This window comes from Thalassophryne amazonica, chromosome 6 (assembly GCF_902500255.1).
Source record: "Thalassophryne amazonica chromosome 6, fThaAma1.1, whole genome shotgun sequence".
In the NCBI taxonomy this organism is placed as follows: Eukaryota; Metazoa; Chordata; class Actinopteri; order Batrachoidiformes; family Batrachoididae; genus Thalassophryne; species Thalassophryne amazonica.
The window spans coordinates 111,631,790-111,656,897 of NC_047108.1; the positions used below are offsets into that span (position 1 = coordinate 111,631,790).

At 42.9% G+C, this 25,108-nt stretch overlaps 2 protein-coding genes across 2 annotated transcripts in view; one reads left to right on the top strand and one right to left on the bottom strand.

Annotated features, from left to right (window-relative positions):
- The window catches only part of stac3 (SH3 and cysteine rich domain 3), a 36,607-nt gene extending 34,167 nt beyond the window's left edge, over window positions 1–2,440 (bottom strand). Inside the window, exon 1 of the mRNA XM_034173144.1 lies at window positions 2,404–2,440. Coding sequence (XP_034029035.1) covers window positions 2,404–2,411 — 8 coding nt within the window. The 5' untranslated portion in view covers window positions 2,412–2,440. The remainder of the gene's footprint in view (window positions 1–2,403) is intronic.
- Window positions 2,441–8,344: 5,904 nt separating this feature from the next.
- Window positions 8,345–25,108, top strand: part of mbd6 (methyl-CpG binding domain protein 6) — a 38,743-nt gene continuing 21,979 nt past the window's right edge. Inside the window, exons 1-4 of the mRNA XM_034173145.1 lie at window positions 8,345–8,757; window positions 9,232–9,412; window positions 11,337–11,476; window positions 12,061–12,163. Coding sequence (XP_034029036.1) covers window positions 11,361–11,476; window positions 12,061–12,163 — 219 coding nt within the window. The 5' untranslated portion in view covers window positions 8,345–8,757; window positions 9,232–9,412; window positions 11,337–11,360. The remainder of the gene's footprint in view (window positions 8,758–9,231; window positions 9,413–11,336; window positions 11,477–12,060; window positions 12,164–25,108) is intronic.

A 25,108-nucleotide genomic window follows, 5' to 3' on the forward strand; every position in this document is an offset into this window, starting at 1 on the left:
AGTTCGGTCACAGACGTTGACTCCAGTTTCCTCCCATTTGTTCCTCATTTGTTTTGTTGTGCATTTTCGATTTTTGAGACATATTGCTTTAAGTTTTCTGTCTTGACGCTTTGATGTCTTCCTTGGTCTACCAGTATGTTTGCCTTTAACAACCTTCCCATGTTGTTTGTATTTGGTACAGAGTTTAGACACAGCTGACTGTGAACAACCAACATCTTTTGCAACATTGCGTGATGATTTACCCTCTTTTAAGAGTTTGATTTTCCTCTCCTTTGTTTCAATTGACATCTCTCGTGTTGGAGCCATGATTCATGTCAGTCCACTTGGTGCAACAGCTCTCCAAGATGTGATCACTCCTTTTTAGATGCAGACTAACGAGCAGATCTGATTTGATGCAGGTGTTAGTTTTGGGGATGAAAATTTACAGGGTGATTCCATAATTTATTCCTCAGAATTGAGTGAGTCCATATTTTTTTCCCTCTGCTTGGTCTAAAAAAGTAACCGTTAGTGACTGCCACAATTTTTTTCACTGATTTCTTATAGTGTTTCTTAAAGCCAGAAAGTTGCCATTTGAAATGACTTTAGTTTTGTGTCATGTCTGTGATCTGCTTTTTTTCTACAAAATTAAACAACTGAATGAACATCCTCCGAGGCCGGTGATTCCATAATTTTTGCCAGGGGTTGTAGAAGCCAGGCAGGGATTTATTTAAACTGCAGTGATTTAGATCACCAAGAACAAACATGGCAGCATCCGGTTTATTTTGAAAATGAGAATGGACACAATCTGAAATCTGACTAGCTGCTCTGGTGGCATTTCCACTTGGTGGAATATAAACTACACACACAAATATATTTGTGAATTCTCGAGGAAGGTAATAAGGTCGTAAGGTTACACACAGGAGCTCAAGATCGGAGTTACATACCCTGTCTCTGACAGCAAAGTTTGTACACCACCTGTCTTTAACATATAAACAAACTCCACCCCCCCGTGTTTTACCAGAGTTTTTGTTCCTGTCCAGGCGGATGTGTGTAAATCCATCCACTTGAATGAAGCTGTCCGGTACATCGTCGCTAAGCCATGTTTCTGTAAAAGCCATTAATCCAGACTCACGGAACTTGTAACAGGCTCCAGCTTGTTACGAGTTCCGTGCTGCACACAGTTTACAAGAGTCTGAGACAAGTTTACTCTCGAGTATGCCAGAGTGTGTGCAAGTGCGCAGGTCAAAGTCATGCAAGTGTCAGGGGGTCTTAAGTTATGGTTTTAATTTACAAATGAACAAAGATTTCTGAAGAACCTTTTTTTAATATTTTAATTACAAGTGTTCTAATGTAAGAAACTTTTTTACAGTAATTAATCTTGAGGTAAAAAAAACATTTATAAAGATTTTCTTCAGAAAACTGCTGTGTATAAATGAGCAGTTGTGACATGTTCCTGCCACTGTTGTCTTCCATGTTTTAGCCTGATGCCTCGTTTCTATTGGACAGCTCGAAGCTACATCACAGCACACAGCAGCAAAAGCTGGATTGGGTTGAACTTTGACCATGGCGGCCTGACGACAAGCAGAAATGCGCACTCCTGGCTGAGCATCGCGTCAGTTCAGCTTTTGACACGACGCATCTCGAAGCGTCTCATTGAGGAGCAGCTCTTTACCCTTTGCCTTTGCACGGATATTGGAGGGGGTTTGAGAGTACATCCAACAAGTGTTCAGTGTACTTGGAAAAGGTGTACAATTGGGTCCCAGAGGTGTCCTGTGGGGGGTGCTGCAGGAGTTTGGGGTACTGGGACTGCTGCAATGTGCAGTCCAGTCTCTATACCAAAGGAGGTGCCATGTCTGGATTCTGGGCATTGCATCAGACCTGTTCTTGGTGGGTGTTGGACTTCGGACTGACCCTTGTCACCAATCTTGTTTGGGATTTTCATGGACAAGATTCAAGGTACAAAAAGGGATTGGAAGGTGTCCAATTTGGTGACCTTTGCCCACTGTTCTTTTGCTTCAAAAGTAGGCAGCTGACGTTGTTTGGGGATTTGGTGACAATGTCCCCTGGTCATCTCCCTCAGGAGGTCTTCTAGGCATATCCAACTGGGGCAACTGGGAGGACACCATGGTGAACACCCAGGACACTTTGGAAGGATTATATTTCCCAGCTCTCTCAGAAACGCCTTGGAATCCATCAGGAAGATTTAGAGGAGTTGACCATGGGAAGGGAGTGTGGAATGAGCTGTGAACTGCTGTTCAGAATATTTTTGAAGATGACTCACATACTTTTTTCCAGAATAAAATCCATATGCTTTATGATTTTTTTATTTTAGTATATTTACGGATTAAACTCTGAATCGTAGGTCTGAGATGGTAAACAACCTAAAACATTTGATGTGAGACAATATATTTAATTCATACTCACTGGTCCATGGCGTGCTGTGTTCGTGGGCAGTGCTGTCGCACCTACAAAATAAAACACTGGGAGCAGGTTTGCAAAAATTATTATTGAAATTAGCCAGAAATACTGCTGTAATACTGAATTTGTAGTGCACGCGAGCCCAAGACTGTTCTTCACCATAAATCTTCAGCCAGAGCAGCTGTTATATAAAAACACCATCAAGCAGCTTTCCACAAACTAACACAGAGCCCAGAAAGCAGCAAACTCATCCAATGTTTGTTTTATGGTTTGAATTTATGTGATACTTTTCATCACATAATGCTCATTTCACAGAATTAAATGCAGCATTTTGAGTTGATTATGATAAAAATAATTAGGATTATTATAATTAGAACAACAGCAACAGTGACAATTCTGATTCTATTATTAATAATAATAATGTTATATATAATCTGTCTGAACACACACACACACACACACACACACACACACACACACACACACACACACACACACACACACACACACACACACACACACACACACACACACACACACACACACTTGACAAAAGTATTCCAGGTTTGTTTCATCTCATCACTGCTAAATTTGGGGGCTTCTGCCAGAAAGCAGAAGAAAAACTGTGAACGAGTAAAAACCTTAAATATGGTCAATTTTCACTTAAAGTGCATTAAAATATCTGTAATTACAAATAAATACATGTTCTTAAATCCTATATATATTTTATTTTACAATAAACTGAGCTAAAGGGCAAAGTGGAGTTAGTGTGCAGAGTTCTGTTTGTGAGTCTGAGTCTGTTTGTGAATTGTGTTTGTCTGTTTGTCTTTGAGTCTGTGAGTTTGTTTGTCTTTGAGTCTGTTTGTCTCTAAGTCTGTCTGTGAGCTCTTCACCTGCCTTCAGTGGATCTGCGTTAAACGGTCCAGAGAACCCTCCTACGTCCAAACATCAGGTCCTCTCGGCGTCTTCGTCCACAATGGCAGCAGCTTTTTTTATTATCTCTTTATGATGTATGATATATTCTGAGGCTCAGCGTGTGAGCATGTGTCTCTATTTGTGTACGTGTCTGTGATTTTGTGTGTGTGTGTGTGTGTGTGTCTGCAGGCTTTGCGCTGCTGAGTCCAACTGACTTTTTGCAACAGCTGTGAACTAAGACTGGACACCGATGACGAGCAGAAATCAGATACTTTGTGTCTCTGTGTGTTTATTACACACACACACACACACACACACACACACACACACACACACACACACACACACACACACACACACACACACACACACACACACACACACACACACACACACACAGGCTGTTCTTCACCTGGACCAAATCAAAAGACACATAAAACGGAGTATCATCCTCACATGCAACAAAATTAATGGAATAATTCCACTGAGTGTAATTTCAAATCAGTGAGTGTAAACACACGTTCTGATTGGTTCAATGTAGCGCCGGGCTGTTGTAGGAGGATGTTTAATGCAAACACCTAAAAATACCCCAAACATGACAGACCCAGTTACACCGTCACCGTTTCACAGCCATGAAGTCAACCAGCCACCACTGACAGGTTTACACACACACACACACACACACACACACACACACACACACACACACACACACACACACACACACACACACACACACACACACACACACACACACACACACACACACACACACACACACACTATGGCATGCTGTAACTGCCCTTCATCATAATACAAATTTTGTGATACTAATGTGAAAACTGATGTGCCTCAGGGATGTGTTCTGGCTCCTACACTGTTCAATGCCTGCATGGACTGTGTGTTGGACTGGGTGGTGGAGTGGGTGTTGGAATAGGTGTTGGACTGGGTGGCAGAGTGGGTGTTGGACTGAGTGTTGGAATAGGTGTTGGACTGGGTGGCGGAGTGGGTGTTGGACTGAGTGTTGGAATAGGTGTTGGACTGGGTGGCGGAGTGGGTGTTGGACTGAGTGTTGGAATGGGTGTTGGACTGGGTGTTAAATTGGGTGGCGGAGTGGGTGTTGGAATGGGTGTTGGTCTGAGTGTTGGACTGGGTGTTGGACTGGGTGTTGGAGTGGGTGTTGGACTGGGTGTTAAATTGGGTGGCGGAGTGGGTGTTGGACTGGGTGGCGGAGTGGGTGTTGGAATGGGTGTTGGACTGAGTGTTGGACTGGGTGTTAAATTGGGGGTGGAGTGGGTGTTGGACTGGGTGGTGGAGTGTGTGTTGGACTGGGTGGTGGAGTAGGTGTTGGAGTGGGTGTTGAACTGGGTGTTAAATTGGGTGGCGGAGTGGGTGTTGGACTGGGTGGAAGAGTGGGTGTTGGACTGGGTGTTGGATTGAGTGTTGGACTGGGTGTTGGAATGGGTGTTGGAGTGGGTGTTGGACTGGGTGTTGGAGTGGGTGTTGGACTGGGTGTTAGATTGGGTGGCAGTGTGGGTGTTGGACTGGGTGGTGGAGTGGGTCTTGGAGTGGGTGTTGGACTGGGTGTTGAACTGGATGGTGGAGTGGGTTTTGGAGTGGGTGGTGGAGTGGGTGTTGGATTGGTTGGTGGAGTGGGTGTTGGACAGGGTGGTGGAGTAGGTGGTGGACTGGGTGTTGGACTGGGTGGTGGAGTGGGTGTTGGACTAGGTGTTGGACAGGGTAGTGGAGTGGGTGTTGGACTGGGTGGTGGAGTGGGTTTTGGAGTGGGTATTGGACTGGGTGGTGGAGTGGGTTTTGGACTAGGTGTTGGACAGGGTAGTGGAGTGAGTCTTGGAGTGGGTGTTGGACTGGATGTTGGACAGGGTAGTGGAGTGGGTCTTGGACTGGGTGGTGTTGTGGGTCTTGGAGTGGGTGTTGGACTGGGTGGTGGAATGGGTGTTGGACTGAGTGTTGGGTCGGGCAACCAGTGACTTGGGTACTTTTGTTAGTGAAGAAAAGTTTACTGACCTTGACTTCCTGGGTGGTGCTGTGATCTTTGTGAAATCAATCGATGCTCTGATTGCAGCACTTGAGAAGCTGAGTGAGGAATCAGTCTCTGAGTTTGAGATTGTCCTGGATCAAGACTAAGATTCCTGGACCCATCCATCAGAAGTGTATGTGGTGAAGGAGTTGAACTTGTGAAGACTTTCACTGATCTCTGCAGTGACATACATGTCTCTGAGTCCTCAGCCTTTGAGGTTGAGTCATCAGGTCAGTGGACAGATGTGTTTGGTGATGCTGTTATATTTGCAGGGGAATAAACATCCAAGTCTTTTGGGTCCCGGTGCTGCTTGTCTTGCTGTATGGTTGTGAGACGTGGACACCAACCAGTGACCTAAGGCAATGACTAACGTCTTTGGTATTAAGTGTCTTTGAAGGAACCTTGAGTACCTTTGGAATAACTTTGTATCAAATGAGTGGTTACATAGAGAGACTTGGATGAGGAGTATCACTTTCATCGATCTCCTGGAAAGAGCTGTGGGAGATGGAGGTATTTCAGGCGAGCTTTACCATCAGGGTACGATGTCCTGCCCTCTCCTGCAAACGTAAGCCAGCGGTATGGCAAAGACCCCACATACCCTCTATGTCCAAGTCCAGCAAAACTGAAGCACATCTTGGTGGGATGCAAGACTGAACTTACCCAAGGCCGCTACACCTGGCGACACAACCAAATGCTAAAGTGTCTTGCAGCAGTGCTAGAAAGTCGACGGACAAGAGTGAACAGCCTTCTTCCCCTGCCATCCCATTGGCAATTAGCAACATTTGTCTGGGAGGCTTAGGGGCAAGCTAGCATCGCCACCATAAGTCTAGACACTGTGCAGCTGGGCAGAGCACAGGACTGGAAGCTGCAGGCAGACTTGGACAAGAAAGTCTGCTTTCCAGCTGAGACTGCAGTTACCAACTTGCGACCAGACCTTGTTCTACATCATTGAGCTCACGGTGCCCTGGGAGAGTGCAGTGGAAGAGGCCTATGAACGAAAGAAGCTGAGGTATACAGACCTTGGAGCCAACGTGCAACAACATGGCTGGAAAGCAAAGATATGCCCAGTGGAAGTAGGCTGCAGCGGGTTCGTAGCCACCTCAACATCCAGGCTACTCAGGGAGACAAGAGTGCGAGGGAAGGACCACCGGCAGGTAGTCAAAGACCTCTGCAGGCTGCTGAGAAGGGGAGCCAGTGGTTGTGGACAAAGAGGAAGAACTCTGTCTGTGCCTTCAAGTTAGTTGATGGCATCTAAGGAGTGAACCTGGGACACCTAAACACCTAAGAAGGAGGGCGCCCACTTGACAATCCAAAGGATCCCATCACCCAATTGATTACCCCACAGGGTCTCATCGATGCCTCACATTTTTTTGAGGGATAGTAACATCTAGTCCTATACAATCGATCTGTGAGGGAGTGTCACTACGACATTTTGACCATGTTGCCCATCTCTCCGTGCGTGATCCAGCACACAGGTGCCTGAGTGCTGGAGAAGGACAAGGGGACGTCCACATTTCACCTGGCTGCAGCAGACAGTTATTTTACAGATGTGGGAATGGACTGGTTGTCTGCCTGGATGGTTGCCATCCAAAAGACAAGGCGGTTCTGTGGTGTTGTGGATGTGGAAAAGCTCAGCATCACTGCATGCTACCAGACTGGACTGGACTGTCAGTCCCATTTATAGCTGGGCAGATAAGTATGAAATACGACTATGACTGATTTGATGTGATTCATTATTTGACATCCTGCAAAACAGATATAACATCATGAAAAAAAACACAATAAAGTGTGAGCTCTTATTTCTATTGTGGTCCTTGAGAAAGGGCATACGTGATCAATACATCCTCTTCTTTCGGCTGCCCTTCCTGACGCAACCTTCCATTTAATCTGGGTTTGGGAATAGTGTCGCAGACCGAATGGTCCCCCCTAAAAATCGGTTCGCCCTGCCTTCACTGTGCATGTGTCATTTCGGGCCACAGCAGCACATCTGAGTCTGACTCTCTGAGTCTGACTCTCTACACCCAAAGCGATCAAAGGGAATAATGTGATGATTAACCATCAGAAGACAAAGTAAAACCATTCTAAAGTCAGTTTTAAGCAGAAAACAAGGCAATAAAGGGCAAGTTGTTACTGACGCTCTAAAATGACATAGGAGCTGCAGTATGTCAGACTCAGACGTGCTGCTGTGGCCCTCTGATCGCTTCCTCCATCTTTTATGATAAAATAATGCTGAATTCATATGGAAAGGATTGTTGTACAAAAGCTTCTGATATCTGTGGCTGAGCTAGATGATGACTGGAGGCAGTTTGAAGCAGAAACGAGGTGATAAAACGTGAACCGCGGCTAATGATGCATGCGCAGTGAAGGCGGGTGGGGGGGGGGGGTGATTTTTTTTTAGGGAGGACCGTTCGGTTCGGTGACATCAGCACTCAGAGTGTACTGGCTGCACACCCCATGTGGCTGAGTTACACATCAGGCATAAATAGAAATATAAAAATTGTCAGAAATATATGTAGAGAATAATAATTTCACTTATCAGTTCCCCTGATATGTTTCTTTGATGGACGATCACCTCAAAATTGTCACCTCCTGTTTTTGGAGACTGTCTGTTTTCATCTTCATGCTCCAAATGTGATGGCCCATGAGACATTATAACAGGGAGGTTTTGCAGGGTGGGCTACAGCCCCCCGAGGCACCCTCTGGCTACACCCCTGTGCCCCGTAAGCACAGATTTATAAACAATCTGTGATCGTCGCTTTCTTTTTGCAAGTGGACACATAATGTTTGTGACGTGATGCGGACGTGATTCCCAGCAGGCCTTGCGGTTATTTTCTTATCGACCCCTCCATCAGGGAGCTGCTGACGTCCCGGTGCATGCCGGGTACAGAACTCCCTGCGCACTCACTGCGCATGTCTGACAGAAAAAGGAAAAAAAAAAACTCCCCTCTCTCTTTTTTTTTTTTTTAAATCAGAGTCTGAGAGATTAAAAAAAAACTGGTTAAGTGTGAATTTGGACTTCAGGCAGACGGTTGTAAATCCAGCCGGATGCAGGTCTTTCTGCGGTTCCTTGGCGCAAACGGGGAGCGGGACGTCCTCCTTCAGAGTGTTCGGGACGATCCGGATCCAGGATCAAGTAGAATTCAGGCACTTAGCTCGGTGTTAGCTCGGCGTTAGCTCGGTGACATGAAGCCTTATTGCTCTTTGTTTTTAAAGCGGGCTGTCTGACCTCACAGAGCTGCTCGTCCGCGCACAAACGCCGTTGGACCGATTTATTTCGCACTTATTCGAGAAAAGGACAAAGTGGCCGCTCTGTTTGGTCTGTTAGCTCATCGGCTAACTCCTGGTTCTCCCGCGGAGGCTCCAAAACTTCGCCCAGCTGCTAACAAACGTCAGCTAAGGACACGGTAAGTGCCAGTCTGTCTTATCCGGGGAGCTTGTCTTTATTGGCTTTTTAAAACTTGCCGGCAGCTCGCCGGGGTGTTTTTGAGCCGCCTGACAGCTGTCAGACAACATTGTACAAAGTGGGCTAGCCAGCTAGCTTAGCAGTGCTGATGCAGGTTTGGGGGGGTTTTATTTCTTTGGCTGCAGTTTGCAGTGTTTGTGGAGTTCATCCGTGGACTGTTAGAGACTCGGGTGCGGATGTTGGTGTGGGACTGAGCGGCTGCTGGCGGTGCTCTGAGACACCGGGCCTCAAACACACGCCCTCCCACTCGAACAGCAGCTTCTCCTGAAGTTGCATCCTTTCTGTAAAAGCGTGTGATGTCAGTACTTGAGTGCCTTTGGGCCGCATCCTTTGCAGGAAATGGTTTATTACACGAGTGGCTTAGTTTTGCTGTCCTCGCCAGATTATATAACCCACCTCCTCTTTTTCTCCATAGACTCTGCAGCTCCTTCTGATGTGAGCTGCACAACTAAAAACCTGCTGGACTGATCTACTGCCTCTTTTTGGGCATCGAGTCAGGTTTTTCTGGCGATCTGTGCGGCTGTAAGTCACCAGCATGTACGTAGGACAGTGGACACATTAGCCAAAACACATCCTGGCCTCCCAAAGATGACAAGGTAGGTGCAAGGATTTGAACTCATTCTTTTTGTCTTCTTTTAACTTGACTTTTAATTTTCCATCGCCACACCCAGTCTGTGGCTCTCTTTTATTTAGTTCAGCACCTCAGAGAGATCCGACCACAGGCTGGAATCTTCAGCTGAGCAAATTCTAGATTTGAAAGGGGACAAGTGGCAGACATGAAACTGTGCATGACTGCTTAAACTGTGCGTCCTTTGTGATTTATGCTGATTTAATTATAGTACCATGTAGTTCTTAAATTTTTTTCTTGAGTAGTGGATTGAATGTAGCTTGCATGTTTGATTTGCAGGTTAATTAAAACATTCCTCAAAACCTGCTTCTGAAAATATTTGTATATGTATGCCGGCAGGGTCGCGACTTTAGGCTACATTTTAAAGTCGACAGTTATGTCATGAAAGTTCAGTAGAGTACAATTAACCACGAATGAAGATACCCAAAAAGGGAAGTCTACAGCAATAAACTCTCTGCAGAAGTGAATGCTTATGCGAATGGCTCATAACACACATATTACAGAAACAAGGAGTCATAACTCCACTTAACTGTGACAAGTTCAGTTTAATTCTGAAATAATAAAAGATTGACATGTAGGTACAAGAGAAAATTAATTCATACAGGATTCAGTCTTTCATGTTGTGACATGAGATGTCACATCCTGTCCCTTTGTCTTGTGTGAGAGATGCCTTTTCCTTGCCGTCTTTATCCTCCCAGTCACTTTGTTTTTGTTTTTGCATCTATAAGCATAAATACCACAAGGGGACTTTTGTCACCTTCATATGCTGTTGGGAAGATGACTCTGTCCATTCTTGAATTTGGATCTACAAGTGCGTTAGGTTGAAGTGCTTTTGTTGTTGGAGCAAAATGAAAAATGGCGGGCGTGCACGTTCAGCATTACCTGCTGTTAGCACCGTACTTATAACGTCATTATATAATAACATGTTAATTGTAAGTAGAGAACACATTAAAATTTTGTACATAATCAACAGCTAACAGTGGCAGAATGGTTAATAAAGGATTTATTTCCTATTCATGACATATCCGGCATTGCTCTCTGCCATGTTGAAATGTCAAAGGTCATCTCAACTCGTGAACTCATGCATCAAAATTATCTCCGAATTCTCCAGTCAAAATCACAAAATGACAGGTTCTTCGTATTTACCGTAATTCTGATGCCACGGGAAGCAGCATTTGTCCATGACCCTGTGATGGACTAGCATTTTTGTTCCGGGTGGTCCCCGCATCTGGCTCAGTGACTGCTGGGATAGACTCCACCCCCCCCCCCCCCCCCCATGACCCTTCATTGGAATAAGCGGGTTTATTAAATGGATGGATGGATGGACTTTGCTCATTCACAGAGACGCAGGAAGTAGAGGATGGTTTTCAGTCAGTTCCCGGTGCTGCTCTTGGTGGTCTGACTTCTTGTGGCCTCTCATGCAGTTGTGTCTGACTCAGCTGTTGCTGGAGGCCTCATGGAGCAGGTCTAAGTTTGACCAAGAACTGCTGATGTGACCATTTTCCATCATGGTGAGATCTGTGGCTCGTCAATGTAAAGTTTAAAGTATCATTGCAGATTCGTAAAGTCAGCTAGTTTATGCAACAGTGTCTTGTTATCTCGGAGAGTTTGGTTTGGTAAAGGAACTGTAATATTTGTGTGCTTTTATGTCAAAATTAATTTGCCTTAAAAGCAGTTTGTAGTGAATTTGTGTGCACTTGTAGGATTAAAATCCAAGATGCGGTGCGTGTGATGAGACATTTGACAGATTTGAAAGGTTTTTCTTCAGCAAGATTATTTCAATAACAAGCAAGATATCAGAGTGCAACTGACACAGAGTGAAACTCGACTCAGCCTATTAAGGATTAGTCTGGTGCCAGTTTTTGAAGGGGTGTGATGTGTTCTTGTCTAAGGTGCTGGCACGCAGCAGCTACGAAATGATGGGAGGCAGTGAGACTGTCAGTGAGGACACAGATGGGGTCCACACAACCGCAGTACACGTCCCCATCGGCTGGCAGAGGAGGGTGGAGCACGGGAAGGTGATCTACATCAGGTGCGTTGGGTCTGTTTAAAGATTTCTTTGGCTGTGCGGTCGGGGCAAAAAGAGAACTACTGCACAATACGCTACTGCAGTATCTTTGTTGCAGTAGTTGGACCTTCTTCAAATTCCAAACTATTAAACATGGAAATGTTCATGGTTGCTGAGTCTCTGAAGAAACGTCTGGTTTTCACAGACATTGATGTCAGCTTGTGAAATACTTGTTGTACTTACTGTTTAAGCAGCAGTAAGATGAACAGATTTACAGTTAGCTGACTTGCAGCAGTCGAGCCAAGAGGCTTCTCGATGCTACAGATTTCCTCAGAGAATGCATGAAGTCAGCTGATGGGTTGTGATCACATTCACATCATCCTTCTTGTGCGTGCTGCAGGCGCTGTGCTTACACTGGTTTAATAGAACCATTGTGTGTATTTTTTCATGCATATCTGTCTAATGGAGGATGTACTGCAGACATCTCGGGTCCAAGAGCTTATTTCTCGAAAATTCTAAGTTGTACTTTACATATTTACATTTCTGTATTTCTTGTCTTCTTAAATTCACCATGGATGTGTGATGTATCTCTTGTCTTATTATTGCAGTCCCAGTAGCTCTGTGCTGTCCTCCCTCGAGGAGGTTAAGACCTATCTGTTGACTGATGGCACCTGCAAATGTGGTCTGGAGTGTCCGCTTGTCATTGATAAGGTAAGTCTAACGTTTTTATTCCATTATTATTACTTATTCGGAACTTTATCCTCCTCCAATAAATGCTCATGTTGGTGTGCTGAATTGCGAGGGACTGATCAACTGGTTTTTCATAAAACTCAGTACCAAGGTTACATCACAGCTAAACCGTAAACTTCCTTTACCTGAATGATGTTAAAACTGAAACCATTGTTTGGATGTTCTGGCAAGGCCGAATGCAGTAACACCAAACTTTGGTGCTCCTTCTAATTATGTCAAATCAGCTGTCAAGAATTTGGGAGTGATATTTGACAGCTGTTTGAGGTTCGATCAACAGATAAACTCTGTTGTCAAAGCAAGTTCTTTCCAGCTTCGTCTTTTGGCTAAAGTAAAGCACTTCCTTAGTAAACGTGATCTTTGGGTGGCCATTCATGCTTTTATCAGCTCCAGCCTTGATTATTGTAATACACTTTATTCTAGCATTAACTAGTCTTCTCTTGCACATCTCCAGTTGGTGCAGAATGCTGCTGCTCGTATTTTAACAAACATTTTTAGATGTGAGCATATTACACCTGTTCTGTACTCACTCCACTGGCTTCCAGTTTGTTTTAGAATTGATTTTAATGTTTGTTTTTAAAACTATTTATGGCCTCGCACCTCCTTACCTGTCTGAACTTTTAACTCTCCTCACTTACAGTAGGACATTACGGGCGTCAGCTGTACTTAGATGTTCTGAGGTCAAAATATAAACTCTGGGGTGATGGTGTTTTTGCGGTAGCTGATCCCAGACTGTGGAACAAGCTACCTCTCGACTTACGCGCTGTTCCTGACTGAGCTTTTTTTTTTTTTTTAATCTATGTTAAAGACTTATGCTCTAGCTCTTAGCCGGTTTAGCATGGCGGCTTCTCCTGTCTCTCTCGCACTTTTCTGCTCTGGGTGTGAAATGTTTAGTTATTCCTCGGCCTCCTTTAGCAGTAATGGTACTTGTAATAAGTGTAGCTTATTCGTAGCTTTGGAGGCCAGGCTGGGCGAATTGGAGACTCGGCTCCGCACCGTGGAAAATTCTACAGCTAGCCAGGCCCCTGTAGTCGGTGCGGACCAAGGTAGCTTAGCCGCTGTTAGTTCCCTTCCAGCAGATCCCGAGCAGCCGGGAAAGCAGGCCGACTGGGTGACTGTGAGGAGGAAGCGTAGCCCTAAACAGAAGCCCCGTGTACACCGCCAACCCGTTCACATGTCTAACCGTTTTTCCCCACTCGGCGACACACCCGCCGAGGAACAAACTCTGGTTATTGGCGACTCTGTTTTGAGAAATGTGAAGTTAGCGACACCAGCAACCATAGTCAGTTGTCTTCCGGCGGCCAGAGCAGGCGACATTGAAGGAAATTTGAAACTGCTTGCTAAGGCTAAGCGTAAATTTGGTAAGATTGTAATTCACGTCGGCAGTAATGACACCCGGTTACGCCAATCGGAGGTCACTAAAATTAACATTGAATTGGTGTGTAACTTTGCAAAAACAATGTCAATCAATCAATCAATCAATTTTTTAATATATAGCGCCAAATCACAACAAACAGTTGCCCCAAGGCGCTTTATATTGTAAGGCAAGGCCATACAATAATTATGTAAAACCCCAACGGTCAAAACGACCCCCTGTGAGCAAGCACTTGGCTACAGTGGGAAGGAAAAACTCCCTTTTAACAGGAAGAAACCTCCAGCAGAACCAGGCTCAGGGAGGGGCAGTCTTCTGCTGGGACTGGTTGGGGCTGAGGGAGAGAACCAGGAAAAAGACATGCTGTGGAGGGGAGCAGAGATCGATCACTAATGATTAAATGCAGAGTGGTGCATACAGAGCAAAAAGAAAAAGAAACAGTGCATCATGGGAACCCCCCAGCAGTCTACGTCTATAGCAGCATAACTAAGGGATGGTTCAGGGTCACCTGATCCAGCCCTAACTATAAGCTTTAGCAAAAAGGAAAGTTTTAAGCCTAATCTTAAAAGTAGAGAGGGTGTCTGTCTCCCTGATCTGAATTGGGAGCTGGTTCCACAGGAGAGGAGCCTGAAAGCTGAAGGCTCTGCCTCCCATTCTACTCTTACAAACCCTAGGAACTACAAGTAAGCCTGCAGTCTGAGAGCGAAGCGCTCTATTGGGGTAATATGGTACTACGAGGTCCCTAAGATAAGATGGGACCTGATTATTCAAAACCTTATAAGTAAGAAGAAGAATTTTAAATTCTATTCTAGAATTAACAGGAAGCCAATGAAGAGAGGCCAATATGGGTGAGATATGCTCTCTCCTTCTAGTCCCCGTCAGTACTCTAGCTGCAGCATTTTGAATTAACTGAAGGCTTTTTAGGGAACTTTTAGGACAACCTGATAATAATGAATTACAATAGTCCAGCCTAGAGGAAATAAATGCATGAATTAGTTTTTCAGCATCACTCTGAGACAAGACCTTTCTGATTTTAGAGATATTGCGTAAATGCAAAAAAGCAGTCCTACATATTTGTTTAATATGCACTTTGAATGACATATCCTGATCAAAAATGACTCCAAGATTTCTCACAGTATTACTAGAGGTCAGGGTAATGCCATCCAGAGTAAGGATCTGGTTAGACACCATGTTTCTAAGATTTGTGGGGCCAAGTACAATAACTTCAGTTTTATCTGAGTTTAAAAGCAGGAAATTAGAGGTCATCCATGTCTTTATGTCTGTAAGACAATCCTGCAGTTTAGCTAATTGGTGTGTGTCCTCTGGCTTCATGGATAGATAAAGCTGGGTATCATCTGCGTAACAATGAAAATTTAAGCAATACCGTCTAATAATACTGCCTAAGGGAAGCATGTATAAAGTGAATAAAATTGGTCCTAGCACAGAACCTTGTGGAACTCCATAATTAACTTTAGTCTGTGAAGAAGATTCCCCATTTACATGAACAAATTGTAATCTATTAGACAAATATGATTCAAACCACCGCAGCGCAGTGCCTTTAATACCTATGGCATGCTCTAATCTCTGTAATAAAATTTTATGGTCAACAGTATCAAAAGCAGCACTGAGATCTAACAGAACAAGCACAGAGATGAGTCCACTGTCCGAGGCCATAAGAAGATCATTTGTAACCTTCACTAATGCTGTTTCTGTACTATGATGAATTCTAAAACCTGACTGAAACTCTTCAAATAGACCATTCCTCTGCAGATGATCAGTTAGCTGTTTTACAACTACCCTTTCAAGAATTTTTGAGAGAAAAGGAAGGTTGGAGATTGGCCTATAATTAGCTAAGATAGCTGGGTCAAGTGATGGCTTTTTAAGTAATGGTTTAATTACTGCCACCTTAAAAGCCTGTGGTACATAGCCAACTAACAAAGATAGATTGATCATATTTAAGATCGAAGCATTAAATAATGGTAGGGCTTCCTTGAGCAGCCTGGTAGGAATGGGGTCTAATAAACATGTTGATGGTTTGGATGAAGTAACTAATGAGAATAACTCAGACAGAACAATCGGAGAGAAAGAGTCTAACCAAATACCGGCATCACTGAAAGCAGCCAAAGATAACGATACGTCTTTGGGATGGTTATGAGTAATTTTTTCTCTAATAGTTAAAATTTTGTTAGCAAAGAAAGTCATGAAGTCATTACTAGTTAAAGTTAATGGAATACTCAGCTCAATAGAGCTCTGACTCTTTGTCAGCCTGGCTACAGTGCTGAAAAGAAACCTGGGGTTGTTCTTATTTTCTTCAATTAGTGATGAGTAGAAAGATGTCCTAGCTTTACGAAGGGCTTTTTTATAGAGCAACAGACTCTTTTTCCAGGCTAAGTGAAGATCTTCTAAATTAGTGAGACGCCATTTCCTCTCCAACTTACGGGTTATCTGCTTTAAGCTACGAGTTTGTGAGTTATACCACGGAGTCAGACACTTCTGATTTAAAGCTCTCTTTTTCAGAGGAGCTACAGCATCCAAAGTTGTCTTCAATGAGGATGTAAAACTATTGACGAGATACTCTATCTCCCTTACAGAGTTTAGGTAGCTACTCTGCACTGTGTTGGTATATGGCATTAGAGAACATAAAGAAGGAATCATATCCTTAAACCTAGTTACAGCGCTTTCTGAAAGACTTCTAGTGTAATGAAACTTATTCCCCACTGCTGGGTAGTCCATCAGAGTAAATGTAAATGTTATTAAGAAATGATCAGACAGAAGGGAGTTATCAGGGAATACTGTTAAGTCTTCTATTTCCATACCATAAGTCAGAACAAGATCTAAGATATGATTAAAGTGGTGGGTGGACTCATTTACTTTTTGAGCAAAGCCAATAGAGTCTAATAATAGATTAAATGCAGTGTTGAGGCTGTCATTCTCAGCATCTGTGTGGATGTTAAAATCGCCCACTATAATTATCTTATCTGAGCTAAGCACTAAGTCAGACAAAAGGTCTGAAAATTCACAGAGAAACTCACAGTAACGACCAGGTGGACGATAGATAATAACAAATAAAACTGGTTTTTGGGACTTCCAATTTGGATGGACAAGACTAAGAGACAAGCTTTCAAATGAATTAAAGCTCTGTCTGGGTTTTGGATTAATTAATAAGCTGGAATGGAAGATTGCTGCTAATCCTCCACCCCGGCCCGTGCTACGAGCATTCTGACAGTTAGTGTGACTCGGGGGTGTTGACTCATTTAAACTAACATATTCATCCTGCTGTAACCAGGTTTCTGTTAGGCAGAATAAATCAATATGTTGATCAATTATTATATCATTTACCAACAGGGACTTAGAAGAGAGAGACCTAATGTTTAATAGACCACATTTAACTGTTTTAGTCTGTGGTGCAGTTGAAGGTGCTATATTATTTTTTCTTTTTGAATTTTTATGCTTAAATAGATTTTTGCTGGTTATTGGTAGTCTGGGAGCAGGCACCGTCTCTACGGGGATGGGGTAATGAGGGGATGGCAGGGGGAGAGAAGCTGCAGAGAGGTGTGTAAGACTACAACTCTGCTTCCTGGTCCCAACCCTGGATAGTCACGGTTTGGAGGATTTAAGAAAATTGGCCAGATTTCTAGAAATGAGAGCTGCTCCATCCAAAGTGGGATGGCTGCCGTCTCTCCTAACAAGACCAGGTTTTCCCCAGAAGCTTTGCCAATTATCTATGAAGCCCACCTCATTTTTTGGACACCACTCAGACAGCCAGCAATTCAAGGAGAACATGCGGCTAAACATGTCACTCCCGGTCTGATTGGGGAGGGGCCCAGAGAAAACTACAGAGTCCGACATTGTTTTTGCAAAGTTACACACCGATTCAATGTTAATTTTAGTGACCTCCGATTGGCGTAACCGGGTGTCATTACTGCCGACGTGAATTACAATCTTACCAAATTTACGCTTAGCCTTAGCCAGCAGTTTCAAATTTCCTTCAATGTCGCCTGCTCTGGCCCCCGGAAGACAATTGACTATGGTTGCTGGTGTCGCTAACTTCACATTTCTCAAAACAGAGTCGCCAATAACCAGAGTTTGATCCTCGGCGGGTGTATCGTCGAGTGGGGAAAAACGGTTAAAGATGTGAACGGGTTGGCGGTGTACACGGGGCTTCTGTTTAGGGCTACGCTTCCTCCTCACAGTCACCCAGTCGGCCTGCTTTCCCGGCTGCTCGGGATCTGCCAGGGGGGAACTAACGGCGGCTAAGCTACCTTGGTCCGCACCGACTACAGGGGCCTTGCTAGCTGTAGAATTTTCCACGGTGCGGAGCCGAGTCTCCAATTCGCCCAGCCTGGCCTCCAAAGCTACGAATAAGCTACACTTATTACAAGTACCATTACTGCTAAAGGAGGCCGAGGAATAACTAAACATTTCACACCCAGAGCAGAAAAGTGCGGGAGAGACAGGAGAAGCCGCCATGCTAAATCGGCTAAGAGCTAGTAGCTACGCTAAGCTAGCGGATTCCTAAAAACACGCAAAGCGAATAATGTGTAAATAATTTAGAGGTGATTCAGCAGAAGGAGTGCTTTAGTTAAGGCACGTAAAGATTACACTGGGAAACAAATCGTAATCTAGATAACTAGATCAATCTAACTGCGCAGATCAAACAGCTAACAGATACAGAAAAACACCGCTGTGCTCCGGAACAAGAAGTGATACAATACCGCAGTGAGAGCCGACCACCAGTAGAGTCAAGTAAAAAAGTAAAAAAAAAAAAAAAAAAAAAAAAAAAATATAAAAAGGTAAAAAAGTCTTGAAAAAGACTATTAGTTCAAAGTCCAAAGCAGCAGGTAGCAGTCTCTGTGTAAACAGTCCCAACAGAGAGCCAAAATTCTGATGCAATCTCACCAGGTACCAGGTAGATGTCGGACTCTGTAGTTTTCTCTGGGCCCCTCCCCAGTCGGACCGGGAGTGACATGTTTAGCTGCATGTTCTCCTTGAATTGCTGTCTGTCTGAGTGGTGTCCAAAAAATGAGGTGGGCTTCATAGATAATTGGGAAAGCTTCTGGGGAAAACCTGGTCTTGTTAGGAGAGACGGCATCCATCCCACTTTGGATGGAGCAGCTCTCATTTCTAGAAATCTGGCCAATTTTCTTAAATCCTCCAAACCGTGACTATCCAGGGTAGGGACCAGGAAGCAGAGTTGTAGTCTTACACACCTCTCTGCAGCTTCTCTCCCCCTGCCATCCCCTCATTACCCCATCCCCGTAGAGACGGTGCCTGCTCCCAGACCACCAATAACCAGCAAAAATCTATTTAAGCATAAAAATTCAAAAAGAAAAAATAATATAGCACCTTCAACTGCACCACAGACTAAAACAGTTAAATGTGGTCTATTAAACATTAGGTCTCTCTCTTCTAAGTCCCTGTTAGTAAATGATATAATAATTGATGAACATATTGATTTATTCTGCCTTACAGAAACCTGGTTACAGCAGGATGAATATGTTAGTTTAAATGAGTCAACACCCCCGAGTCACACTAACTGCCAGAACGCTCGTAGCACGGCCCGAGGCGGAGGATTTGCAGCAATCTTCCATTCCAGCTTATTAATTAATCCAAAACCCAGACAGAGCTTTAATTCATTTGAAAGCTTGACTCTTAGTCTTGTCCATCCAAATTGGAAGTCCCAAAAACCAGTTTTATTTGTTATTATCTATCGTCCACCTGGTCGTTACTGTGAGTTTCTCTGTGAATTTTCAGACCTTTTGTCTGACTTAGTGCTTAGCTTAGATAAGATAATTATAGTGGGCGATTTTAACATCCACACAGATGCTGAGAATGACAGCCTCAACACTGCATTTAATCTATTATTAGACTCAATTGGCTTTGCTCAAAATGTAAGTGAGTCCACCCACCACTTTAATCATATCTTAGATCTTGTTCTGACTTATGGTATGGAAATTGAAGACTTAACAGTATTCCCTGAAAACTCCCTTCTGTCTGATCATTTCTTAATAACATTTACATTTACTCTGACGGACTACCCAGCAGTGGGGAATAAGTTTCATTACACTAGAAGTCTTTCAGAAAGCGCTGTAACTAGGTTTAAGGATATGATTCCTTCTTTGTTCTCTAATGCCATATATCAACACAGTGCAGAGTAGCTACCTAAACTCTGTAAGTGAGATAGAGTATCTCGTCAATAGTTTTACATCCTCACTGAAGACAACTTTGGATGCTGTAGCTCCTCTGAAAAAGAGAGCCTTAAATCAGAAGTGCCTGACTTTGTGGTATAACTCACAAACTCGCAGCTTAAAGCAGATAACCCGTAAGTTGGAGAGGAAATGGCGTCTCACTAATTTAGAAGATCTTCACTTAGCCTGGAAAAAGAGTCTGTTGCTCTATAAAAAAGCCCTCCGTAAAGCTAGGACATCTTACTACTCATCACTAATTGAAGAAAATAAGAACAACCAAAGGTTTCTTTTCAGCACTGTAGCCAGGCTGACAAAGGGTCAGAGCTCTATTGAGCCGAGTATTCCCTTAACTTTAACTAGTAATGACTTCATGACTTTCTTTGCTAATACAATTTTAACTATTAGAGAAAAAATTACTCATAACCATCCCAAAGACATATCGTTATCTTTCAGTCAGAATCCATCATAGTACAGAAACAACATTAGTGGAGGTTACAAATGATCTTCTTATGGCCTCAGACAGTGGCCTCATCTCTGTGCTTGTTCTGTTAGACCTCAGTGCTGCTTTTGATACTGTTGACCATAAAATTTTATTACAGAGATTAGAGCATGCCATAGGTATTATAGGTACTGCGCTGCGGTGTTTTTTTTTTTTTTTTTTTTTAAACTTAGATTTTATTGATTTTTTTTAAAACAGAACAATTAGTACAGGACATTCTTCAAAATGGTACAAACAAAGCAAACAGTACAAATTATACTTTCACATTAACAAAAATTCCACTGGTTGCCATCGCAATTTGAATATTTGTAACTGCAGTCTTTTTTTTTTTTTTTTTTTAGCTTTATTTTTAATCCAAATTTCCTAATCTTACAATGAAGAACAGAGCACAGAAAATATACCACGTATAGAACTTAGAACAGGTGGGTCACTGGGGGGGTGTGCATTTAAAAAAAAAAATAACAACATAGGCAGTAGATCTGAATAGCAACGGGTTACAATAAACCTTGATAAAATGCGAAGTATGAAGGAGTTGGGGCATTTGCTCGGTCCCACCCACCTTGAGTACATGAACCACCAAAGTTGGTCCATCTAGTACGGACTAATGGGGAAAGTGTCCCCTGGGGCTGTTATATTATCATGGACTACTCAACTCAATTTGAGGAAATTGACCGGTGCGAATGTACAGTATGATTTACGGGGGGGGGGGGGGGGGGGGGTATTTTATGCTTCTTTCGCCTTTACATATGTTAACCATTTTGACCAATATTTTTGGGCCTTGTTACTATTAAGTCTTAGGGAAAAGGTAAGCATTTCCATTTCACAAATTTCTTCAAGGTGGCTGACTATTCGGCCATCGTCGGTGGGTCCCCATTAAGCCATTTCCTTGTTGTTGATTTTTTCCCTGCTATCAGTAATATTTTCAAAAGGTACTTATCCCGATGGTTAATTTCGTTTGGTAGATTGCATAAAAATATAGTTTGAAAATTATGTGGAATTTCCAGGCCAATAATTAATCTTATCTCTTTGACAACCTTTAACCAATAGGAGTGAATCAATGGGCAACCCCAGAAAATATGAAAATGGTCAGCCATCACATTATTACAATGTCTCCAACAATGCCCAGATTCAGCCCTGCCTGTCTGAAGATATGTCCTATGTGGTGGAATTAATTTGGCATATGTTGAGCCAGTCATCTTCTGTCAGTATTGTTTCTGCTTCCTTTTCCCATGTACTTTTAATGTATAGTGTTGATGTGTTTTTGTAGGCCTCTAGGCACGCGTATATACTAGATAGCCTCTTCCTATAGGATTTGCCTTTGTAGGCATCAATAAAGATGTTAACAATATCTTGATAGTTGTTTTCTAATGTTTTAACATTTTTATTAAAATAATGTCTGAGCTGCAAATATCTGAAAAAGTCTCGCTTGTCGAGATCAAATTTTTCCTGCAGTTGCTGGAAACTTTCAAGGTCAGATCCAGAAGAGATTACACCGTATGAAGTAATGCCTTTTTTGGTCCATTCTTTAAATCTAAAGTCAAGCTGTGCTGGTCTAAAATCCATATCGTGTTCAATCCATTTTAGTAATCGTGTTCCTCTCTCGAAAAGGGGATTACGGAGCTCTCTGAGCCAGATGCTGAGGGGGGCTCGAGTGTAAGTGCATAACATTTCTGAATGTTTAGTGATAAGGTGTTTTTCACCCAGCAGAGCTTGAAGGGGAATGTCAAATTGACTCAATTCTAGCTCCTTCCATTTTGCATCATACCCGTCTTCACACCAGTACACCGCATACTGCAATTGTGCTGCTCTATAATAATTTCTCAAGCATGGGAGTGACGATCCTTCTTTAACTCTTGGTAGTTGTAAAGTTTTATAGCTTACCCTCGGTTTTTTGTTCCGCCATATAAACCTAGAGATGGTTCGGTCCCACTCGTTGAACTGTTTACTAGGGATTTCCAATGATAAGGATTGGAAAAGGAATAACATTTGGGGTAAGACAATCATCCTTATAATTTCTATTCGGTTATATAAGTCAAGTGTTAAGGGGGCCCATCTGTCCAAATCATTTTTCATTTTGTTAGTCATAGTGCCATAATTTGCTTCATATATTTTGTTTAGATTCATAGTGATATTAACGCCTAAATATTTCATGATTTTTGTTTTCCATTTAAATTTAAGCATAATGTCTGAGTTTTTTCTATGTTTAATTTATAACCCGAGTAGAGCCCTAATTGATAGAAACTGGACATAAGATTAGGTAGACTGGCATCGGGTTCAGATAAGGTCACCAAGACATCATCGGCATATAGACATATTTTGTATTCTCGTCCCTTAAATACAATTCCCTTAATTCCTGGATCCTCCCTAATTTTTTGGGCAAGTGTTTCTATGAAAAGTGCGAAGAGAATGGGACTCAGTGGGTATCCTTGCCGGCATCCTCGTTCCAGGGGAATTGCTCCTGAGAGGCCGCCATTTATTTTAATCCAGGCGACTGGCAAGTTATATATTGCTTTCAGACAATTTATAATTGTATTTTTAAAGCCAAAACGTTGTAGGACCAGATATAAATATTCCCAACGTACAGTATCAAAGGCTTTTTCAACATCGAAACTAATTGCTAAAGATTTCATATTACTCTTACTCATAATGTCGGTAAGGTGTAGTGCTCGCCTTACATTATCCTGTGTACGTCTGCTTTTAATAAATCCTGTCTGGTCCGTATCAGTCAGTTCAGGGATAATATTTTCTAGTCTGCTAACCATTATTGAAGTAAAAATTTTATAGTCAGTGTTTAAAACAGAGATGGGTCGATATGAACTGCATTCCGTTTTGTCTTTTCCTGGTTTTGGTATGACATAATTATTGCTTGTTTCCAGGATGGTGGTGTCTCGCATCCTTTAAGCACATGGTTAAGACAGTTTAGCAGTAAAGGTGTTATGGACTTCCTAAAAAGTCTTATACCATTCAGCGGGTAGTCCATCTCCACCTGGTGCCTTGCTTGCTTTCAATTCTGAGATGGCTTTATCAAACTCCGCTTGTGTTATATCAGCAGTTATCTGTTTGTTTTGTTCTACGCCAATTGAGGGAAGGTCCAGAGAATCTAAAAACTGCTTTACTAATGGGAGTTTGGTTAGTTCAGGTTGACTATATAATTTTCTATAGTATATTTCAAATGATTTATGTATTTCATCTGGTGTAAAGCACATCTGGTTGGTAGCAGGGTTTTTAATTTTAAAGATGTATCTGTCCAGTTGTTTTTTTAAGTCGCCAGGCCAGTATTTTTTTTGCTCGAGGTCCATTTTCATAATAAGTTTGTTTACTATATTTGAGTTTAAGTTCCACCTTGTGGTTGAGTTTCCTATTTAATTCTGCTTTTATGGTTGCAATTTGCTGTAGTAGATTGGGGTCTTTGGTCTCTATATGTTTTTGCTCTAATGTGTTTAGCTGTTTTGTCAAATGATCGAGTTGCTCAGATTTTTCCTTTTTCTTCCTTGATGCCCACATAATGATTTTTCCTCGCAGTACAGCTTTTGCAGCGTCCCAAAGGATGCTTGGGGACATTTCTGTGCTGTTGTTAAACTTTTCATATTCCATAAATTATTTAATAAATTCTTCAAATGTATTATCATTTAACAGGGATGTGTTGAATCTCCATATCGATGTCTTAGGTTGGACATCTAAATATAGTTTCAAGTATACTCCAGAGTGGTCTGACACATCCCTGATGCCAATTTTACAATCTAAGACTCTGTGCCTGTCTGTTCTGAATTAAAAAAAAAAAAAAAAAAAAAAAAATCAATTCGTGAGTAGACGGCATGGGGGTGAGAGAAAAAGGTGAACTCCCTAGCCATTGGGTGACATTCCCTCCACACATCACATAGGCCAGTCCTTTTAATCATTTTTTTAATATACATTGATTCAGAGTTAATTTTTTTTTTTAAAGAGTTTGAGGAATCAAGGGAGGGATGTAGTTGTGCATTCCAGTCTCCTCCACATATCAAGATACCTGAAGTTTCTGCCACTATGAGATCGAATATATACTCTCCGCGAGCACCCGGGTTCTGTCGTTTGGCCCCCACCTTCTCCCAGGACAGTTTATCCAGTCTCTCCATCGGCGCTGTTGTGTGGGGGTCATCATTACTGTTATGGTCAGGTGTGAGGCCCCTCTTCCTGAGATCCTTTAAGGCATCAGCTGCGCTGTTATATGTGACTGTGCCACCGTCAAAAAACACACGGAGCTTAGCTGGCGGCGGGGTTTGAAAGCGGAGCCCTTTTTCTTTCAGCAGTTTTCTGATAGGAGCGTAAGCTCTCCTCTTCTTTTGAGTCTCTGCCGGGTAGTCCTGGTCAAAGTATATGCGCTGCTGATTGAAGCAAATCTCTCCTTTTTTCCAAGCAGAGCGAAGCACCAAATCCTTGGTTTTGTATGCTAAAAAGTGGATCACCACGGAGCGGGGGCTAGCATTCTGCGGTGGTTTAGGACCCAGAGCACGGTGGCAGCGTTGTATAGCTAGGTCAATATCCTGGAGTGACAATTCAGCCTTAATGAAACTTTCAATAAATCCCAGCAAGTTGTCTCCCTCTGTGTCTTCGGGAATCCCGTATACACGGATATTATTTCTTCTCGAGTACGCTTCTACGTCAGTCAACTTGGCCTGAATCTTATCTTGGTTGCTTGTAGTTTGAGACAGCACCTCTCTCGCCACCGTGGTCCACTCCTCCATTTCTGCTATGCGTTGTAGCGACTCCTCCGCCTTGTCCTTGGTCTCTTTCATGTCAGCCACGATTTCGTTTAGCTTTCCCTTAACCTCCTCCCTAAAATTATTTAAGTCTCTCTTCGTGTCACCGGAGAG